Source organism: Rhagoletis pomonella, unplaced genomic scaffold, assembly GCF_013731165.1.
Source record: "Rhagoletis pomonella isolate Grant_MI unplaced genomic scaffold, Rhpom_1.0 Rhpom_scaffold_00003, whole genome shotgun sequence".
NCBI lineage: Eukaryota > Metazoa > Arthropoda > Insecta > Diptera > Tephritidae > Rhagoletis > Rhagoletis pomonella.
In genome coordinates this window covers 50,892,396-50,900,686 of record NW_023458557.1, presented here as the reverse complement: position 1 = coordinate 50,900,686, position 8,291 = coordinate 50,892,396, and the positions used below count along the sequence as shown (strand labels likewise).

The window sequence follows — 8,291 nt, the reverse complement described above, 5'->3', positions numbered from 1 at the left end:
TCGAGTGGCGAATAAATTGGCCGTCTGTTGTGATTGCAGCTTTTCGAGGTTAAGCTTTCCTTGCATTGTTGGGCGCACATTTTTTGCTGCACAGAGGCGGGCCCGCATCTTGGCTACAACAAGATAGTGGTCCGAGTCGATGTGTGGCCCTCGGAGTGTACGTACGTCTAATAGTAGTAATATTCACTTTCGTTACGTGCGGACGTGTTTTTGATCGCTCTCTGTGTGCTAAAACTGTTAAGCTGTTTACTTTTTTATGCCTATGGCTTTGTAAACTTTGTGATTTGAAGTTCGTGAGATAGTGACTCTTATCAAATCTATTAGTTCTAATTAAAAAAATGCCGTGTCTATGTGGGCAAAAAGTCGAGCGATCGCAGCAGCATAAAATTCAATGTGTTAATTGCAATGATTTTTTTCATCTGTCTTGTGTAAATATTCTACCAGCCGACGCTGAGTTTCTGCGTAATACAGACAAGCCTTTCCACTGCAAAGAATGCGCTGTTGATCGCCGCAAATCCCTTTGTACGCCGCCTCCTATCACGGTTTTAAAAGATAGTGTCGTCGTTGCTTGCACGGGCGAATCGTTTAATTCTCCCAACAATTTTGTTTCTCAGTGCAACAAGAATGCAATTGCTGGTCAAGTACCAAAATCGAATGAAAAATCTGCTCCGTTTCTTCAAATTGCGAAAGATTCCGACTCGCTCAAAGGTGCTAACTCGAAGTCAACAAATTCGGAAAAACAATCTGCCAACAATCAAAGTGAAGCTAAAAATCAGCAACAACAAATAACGTTGAGTTCTCTGTACAAGATTATCGTCTCTCTTCGTTCCGACAATGTACGTATGCTGAATTCTGTCGCTGCTCAGCGTGAGGAAAATCAAAACCTAGCACACAAAATAGATAGCATGCACTCTGATCTTATTTCTATGCAGCGCGCGCTGCATGCGCGGGATGATGTGATTGCTTCTCTTAAGTCTGAGTTGAATGACCTACGCTCCTGTGTGACAACTGCTTTTGATAAGCTTAGCTGTGTTAACAAATCACCAAAAGGTGTTGGTGAAACTGACATCGCTGCTGCTGGCCGCACGTGCGTTGCTGAACAAAATTTTTCGTCGTCTGCTGCCTCTCCATTCGTTCCTGTCTGTGACGCTTCGCAATCAACTGTCACCAGCAGTGCTACTCTCACTAATACATCCATGGTTCAGCCGTCGGCTGCTGCTGCTACTCATGATGTTATGCGATCAGCACCTACATATAGTGCTGCTCTCATTAATTCAACTATTGCTTTGTCATCTGCTTCTGTGTCAACGCTTGGGCCATCATCCTCTCTTTTGTCATGTACCCAGCAAGCTGCTTCTCCTAATTTATGTAATGGCTCTACCAAGACAACGCCTTCACTTGGTACTAGTACTACTCCCACACAGTCTGTTCCGATGAATACGAACACTGTTAATCCAGCACCTGCTTCTACGCAGCATCCTAATGAATGGAAAACGGTGTCTAATAGCCGTCGTCCAAAGCTTACGAAGCCTTTAATTATTGGTTCTAATAATAACCAGGAATTAAGTGTTATTTCTCAACAGAAGTGGCTCCATGTGGCCTCATTTTCTACTAATGTCACAGCAGCGAACATCATCAGTTACGTATCCAAACATGCTGATATTGATGCCAAATTTCTGAACTGCTACTTGCTTATAAAAAAGGATGCTAATCTTGATGAATTGAGAAAAGTTAATTTTAAATTAGGAGTTTCTGAGTGTTTCTATGATAAATTGTTGAATGCTGATATCTGGCCTGCGAACGTTAAGATTCGACCATTTCGGTTTTTTTCCAAAGGGCGATGCACCAGAACTAAATCCCTAGATGCTCTTGCTCCAGCAAATTTTCATTTGAAGCATCTCAAGATCTATTTTCAAAATGTTTCCGGCCTGCGAACAAAATCAAACGCACTTTTGAATATGAGCTCGCATACGGATTATGATATCTTTGTCCTTATTGAAACATGGTTGACCTCGGAATTTAATGACGGTGAATTCTTTGACTCCAACTTGTATACTGTATATCGCAAAGATCGTGACTATTCTAAAACTGGTCTCTCGAGAGGAGGAGGAGTTCTCATTGCAGTTCACCGCCGGTTTCGCTCATCGTTTGTGAGTCTGAGCAATACGGATTCCCTTTTAGACCAACTCTGTGTCTCGATACAAGGCATCTCCAAATTACTTATCTGCGCTTCATACATTCCTCCGTCTAGCGCGGACTCACTTTATAAAGCGCATGTGGACAACATAGTCGATATAGCTCGCAGTCACGATGGTGTTAATTTCTGTATTCTCGGAGATTTTAATTTACGGAATGTGGAATGGTCATTTATAGGTGACACTTTACTTCCAAAAAATGTGAACAGTTTCTCGGAATCATATGTTATTGATAATTTGTTAAGCGTTAATTTTGCTCAGATAAATAGCTTCTCTAATAAGTTAGCTAGAACTTTAGATCTAATTTTTATTAACGACAATATGAATTTTGTTTTAAATAAGTGTCTTGATCCGGTTTCGTGTCCCGGTTTACATCACGTTCCACTTATTCTTGATCTTCAATTCTATAACTATGAGAGTATTTGTACGGATAATCAAGCTCCTAGTTTCAGTTTTAATCGTTGCAATTTTGATGTTGTCAATCAAGAAATTTCTTATGTAGACTGGGATGCATTACTTTCTAGAGTTCACGTTGCTGACTCTTATTCTGTTTTTAAAAATAAAGTTAATGAAATTTGTTTGAATAATATACCGCTAAGAAAAAAGAAATGTTATAGGATTCCTTGGTATACAGAGGAACTTAAGAAGCTAAAGAATTTGAGGAATAAGTACTACAAAAAATTTAAATCCACTAAAGCATCTGCTTATAGAGACAAATACCTTCACTATTCTAGAGAGTTCAAACAGCTTGGTAAAAATCTTCAGAGGAGATACGTTCGTAAGTTCGAATCAGATATTAAAGTAAATCCAAAATCTTTTTGGAACTATGTCAATTCGAAAAAAACCTGCTCTAGTATTCCGTCAGAAGTTTTTTTTAATGGGGCACATGCTTCATCACCACCTGAGGCAGCCAACCTTTTTGCTAATTTTTTCCGCGCAAATTTTGTAACACAGTCAGAAACTTGTAGGAGTTGCTTTTCAACTGTAGATTCTCCTATTAATTTTGGAGAGCTCTCTTTATCTCTTGATGATGTAGTTGAGGGCATTTTGAACATCAAAGCATCCTCGCAGACTGATGTTGACGGCCTGTCGTCTTTACTTCTTAAAAACTGTTTGGCTTTTGCGGCTCCACTTTTAATAATTTTCAATAAATCACTTGAGTGTGGCGAGTTTATCGATGCCTGGAAGGAAACCTTCATCAGCCCTCTTTTTAAAAGTGGTAACAAAAACGATGTTGCCAACTACAGGCCCATTGCCAAGTTATCAACTGTATCAAAGCTATTTGAATATATAGTAAAGCAGAAGTTATATTTTACAGTTAAGCATTTCATCTCCAATAACCAGCACGGTTTTATGTCCGGAAGATCTACTGTAACTAACTTAGCAACTTTTTCTGAGTATTGCATGTCGGCTTTTAGCAACCGTCTTCAAGTCGATACTATATATGCCGACTTCACAAAAGCTTTCGATAGAGTAGATCATTCACTTTTGATTTCCAAATTAGCAAGTTTAGGTTTTCACTCAACATTTTTATGTTGGTTAAAATCCTACCTGCATCATCGCAAATGTGTAGTCGTTGTTGACAACGCGCTATCAAACTCATTTATTGCTTCTTCTGGAGTTCCACAAGGTAGCATTTTAGGCCCTTTGCTTTTTGTCATTTTCATCAATGACATATCGTCGTGTTTTATGCATTCCAAATTTCTTTTATATGCTGATGATTTGAAGATCTTCTCCACCATTGCAAACTCCTCTGATTCCGTCAAGATTCAGTTTGACTTGGATAATGTCTCAGCTTGGTGTCGTACCAACGGCTTACAGCTTAATATAAGCGGAAACATTTGCTATCATTCTCCAAACTTCATTGTATAACCCCTACTTCATACTATATTGATGGTACTCGACTATCGACTCGTAATGAGTTAACTGACTTAGGTGTAGTCTTTGACTCGAAATTTTTATTTCATAGTCACTTAAATTACACCATTGCCAAATCGTACTCAGTGCTTGCTTTTATTCGCCGTTTTAGCTCTGATTTCACGGATCCCTACACGTTAAAGCTGTTGTTCACGTCGCTTGTACGTTCCAAGCTGGAATATGCTTGCTTTATTTGGAGACCTTATTATGAGTGCCACATTAATAGGCTCGAGCGGGTTCAAAAAACGTTTTTACGCTTTGCGCTCCGATCATTGAATTTCGACGAGCCAATTCCGCCATATAGAGCTAGATGTGCGCTAATAAATTTGAAATCTCTTCAATGCAGGAGAACAATTCTCTCGCTCACCTTTGTCTTTGACATAATTAATGGCGTGATTGATTCTCCGTATTTACTCGAATGCATTTGCTTCCATATTCCTAACAGAACCCTTCGTAATTCAGATATTTTTTATACTGAACGTGTCCGTACTCTCTATGCTTCTAATGCTCCAATCTTTAGAGCTTTGAAGGAATTCAATGTTCTCTCAAATTCTTTAGCCATAGATTTTTCTATGTCTAAGCCCGCTTTCAAACTATTGTTAAATGAAGCTAGATTTATTGTATGATGTATTTTATCTCCATGTAGTCTGTAAGCAACTTTATTGAGCTAGATTACTATTGAATAAATAAATAAATAAATAAATAAATAAAACGCTGGAAGTATGCCTTCCGTCTATCACAGCATGATTGATTTGGTTTCTCGTTTTTCGATCTGGAGACAGTGATGTAGCTTGGTGGGTATTCTTACGCTGGAACCTAGTACTACATATTACCATGTTTCGGGCCCCGACCAAGTCGATCAGCCTCAGTCCGTTATCGGACATTTCGTCGTGAAGGCTGAATTTTCCGACAGTGGCGCCAAAGATTCCTACCTTGCCCACTTTGGCATTAAACTCCCCAAGCACGATTTTGTCATCGTGCGGGGGCATCGCTTTTATGTACGTTCCAAGCGCTCACAGAAGAGATCCTTGGATGCCTCATCCTTCTCTTCCGTCGGGGCATGGGCGCAGATGAGCGAGATATTGAAGAATCTAGCTTTGATGCGGATTGTGGCTAGACGTTCGTCCACATTTTAATTAGAATCTACAAAAAAAATTTAATTTTAGTATAATAAAGTGCAAGATTGAAGTTGCTAATAATTGCGTTGAGTTTTGGCAATTTTTTTCCTTCCATATAAAGATATTTTTCGACCATATTTTGAGAGATTTATGCAACCTTGCGGAGTGCTGCCAGGTTTTCTTTTTATCACATCACGATGTAGCGAACAAATGTGGCACTTTCCATAAACCGCTACTTGGGATTTGCCGGTTTAGACAATTCTAAAGTAAAAGTGAACAACGCCTTAGAAACTTTAGATGCACTGAAATTTGCTAATACTTTCACAAAAATCGCCGTTTTTTACCATTTTCGCTATTAATTCATTTTACAAATCATATATTTTGCAATTTAATACAATAAAACCACGTTTCCTGACGAAAAGTTGATTATTGAGAAAATTTACTATTTTACAGTTTATTTTATCCTGCCATTCGGCTTCATTTTAAGTGTTTAGTGTTGGACAATTTTGGCTCTTAAAATTAAGAAAACTATTACCACGTTTATGTCATGCTTCAATTCGGTCTAAGTCAAACCATGTTATATGGACACACACATGTTAATACATTCTCTAATCGAGTTGAAACTTTTAACCGTGCCACCATAAATCACATTTTGAATGCGAGCTAAGTGTTGTTGAATCGTTTTAAGAGTGCATATAAACACGGAATTTGTCCACACGGTTATTTCGTGCAACTCTGTATAAAGTAAACCATTTAAATAGTTCTTGAAATTACATTTATGCTAAGCTTTGTTATAAAATTATTACCTAAGATAATTTTTACAAGGCTGTTTGCGCCTTTAATTACTATTTTTCAATGTTCATTATGTTCAAGAATTGACACATGTATTAACAGGGTTGCATCGGTGTTCGATCGACTCATTTGTGTTGCATATAAACACTTGCATTTCAAGCGAGCTACGCTGACACGAGTTAATTCGATTCCGCGTTTTATGCCATATAAACAAGGTATATGTCGATCAAAAATAAAACTATTCAAAAACGCGAATCTACCACATATTCGCGACCTTGTGTGGTAGATGTGGTAGATGCTCAAATAAGTGGCAGATCTACCACAATGTGGTAGAAGTCCGATCACTGGTGTGGCACCACTAATCGAATACAGTGTTGCCATAAGGTTGGTTGGAACAGCATGGTTGTGGTTATGTTACCACTAATCAAACCTTTAATGTTAACGGAAGAGACTTTGGCTTTGCAACCACACAGCTGATTGCTTTGACAGCGTTCCGAGCTACATTTGGCCAAACAAAATTATAAAATAAATCAATGCAAACTAAAGTCAGTAAGGCGAGCAAAGAAAACCTACATTGGGCCAGCACCTTTAGATTTTATTATACTTTGAAAGCAATGCTTCCGGCGGAAGCCTGAATTTAAGGGTTTCCTCTAACATATTACATATTACTAACATCAATTTAAAATAAAATTTCACCTTTAAACAATTTCTAGCTGAACCTTTTATTACTGCAGGAAATATTAGTAATGTGCAATAAAATGTTTCGCCTTAAGCATTTTTTAAGAAAAAATATTTTATATAGTAATGTTTCCTATTGCAAAAGTGTGTATTTATTAAAGTTATAATTCTTTAACTTACCGGTCATTTTTAAGAAATAAAGAGAGCACAAAATTTAGTTAAAAATATTAAATGTTGCCAGTAGGTTACAAAAACATTTTGTATTGCCTTTATTAAGGGTTAGTTGTGGGAACACTTACAAGAACTCCATTTAACGTAATGATACCAGATTGTTATTTTCGTAAACGAAAATGGAAAGATAATTCGCAGATAGAAGCGAGAATATATATTCTAATAGTCGATTTACATTTACATATCTGTGGACTTTTGACAAAACAACAAAGACCACAGATATGAGCCAGTGATAATATTATGACATATTAAATTTTCGTTACTAAGGGAAACTTTCTTTACCATATCCAACTAACAACAAACAGAGGGACTACATGTAATAATATTTATTATTTCTAATCAGTTATTTCAAATCACTGTCATTTATTTTTTGCAGCATCCGCCGATCAGCAACAGAGAAATATTGCTCATAGACAGCGAGTGGATCCACATCGTAGAACTTATGAAATGATATTGGTGGATCAAGAGATAGTAACTCTACTGGATAGTCCTGCGGACGAAGCTAGAAAAAAGTGTTTATTGATTTCTCGAATATTTCTACAGATGTACTTGCATAGGTATATTTAAAAATATGCGTTTTTTTATTTTTAGCTATTTGAACATACCTGATGAAATTGTGCAGAGTTTATGACTGGCACTTCCAGATTACTGAAGCATATTCCCAACAACATATCATCGGCATCCTGAGGACGGCTGCAATGGCAATATGCGATTAGTTTTTCTACAGCGGATAAACTTAAAGCTACGCCTCCACCGCTGGTTATATAATTAAAACCGCTATTGATATGAAACCCGTACCGCTCGCCAAGATAAATGTCGTGTTTATGATTAAAGCAACCAAGCAACTCACAAAGGTTAGGAATACTAAAAAATAAGCGAAATGACAAAAAAAGATGAATAGCGATAAGTCTTGTATAGTAGTAGCGAAAATTTCTAAAAAATTTCAGTTAATAAAGGATGGTTATTACAAAGGTCGACTTGAGCGTCCCACCCAAATGTAAAAAAACTCAGAAAAATGTGCCTTAACAAACCTCAACAGTGTATCATCGTCGGCCAAAACGAGCCAATTGATACGTTTCTCTAGTTCTGGTTCTGCATTTTCCAATCTCATATTGAGTTCGTTGATCTCTTGAAAAGCTAACTTCAAAATTTTCAATGTTTTTTCACAGTGACCAAGTTCCGTATTGGGGACACCTGTATAAGTTGTTGGAATTTCTGGATCTAAGAACAAATGATTTTAAATACCGTGTAACAGATGGTTGTTATGTACATATGTATATATATATATATATATATATATATATATATATATATGTGCGTATGTATTCAATTAAAAATTGAGTATCCCACTAGAACTTGA

General features: G+C 37.2%; 1 protein-coding gene across 1 annotated transcript in view; it reads right to left on the bottom strand.

Annotated features, from left to right (window-relative positions):
* Positions 1–6,943: 6,943 nt before the first annotated feature.
* The window catches only part of LOC118736604 (beta-1,3-glucosyltransferase), a gene marked incomplete at its 5' end in the record, with an annotated part of 2,089 nt that continues 741 nt past the window's right edge, over positions 6,944–8,291 (bottom strand). The window contains 3 exon segments of the mRNA XM_036466655.1: positions 6,944–7,433; positions 7,537–7,795; positions 7,963–8,152. Of these exon segments, the coding sequence (XP_036322548.1) occupies positions 7,275–7,433; positions 7,537–7,795; positions 7,963–8,152 (608 nt within the window).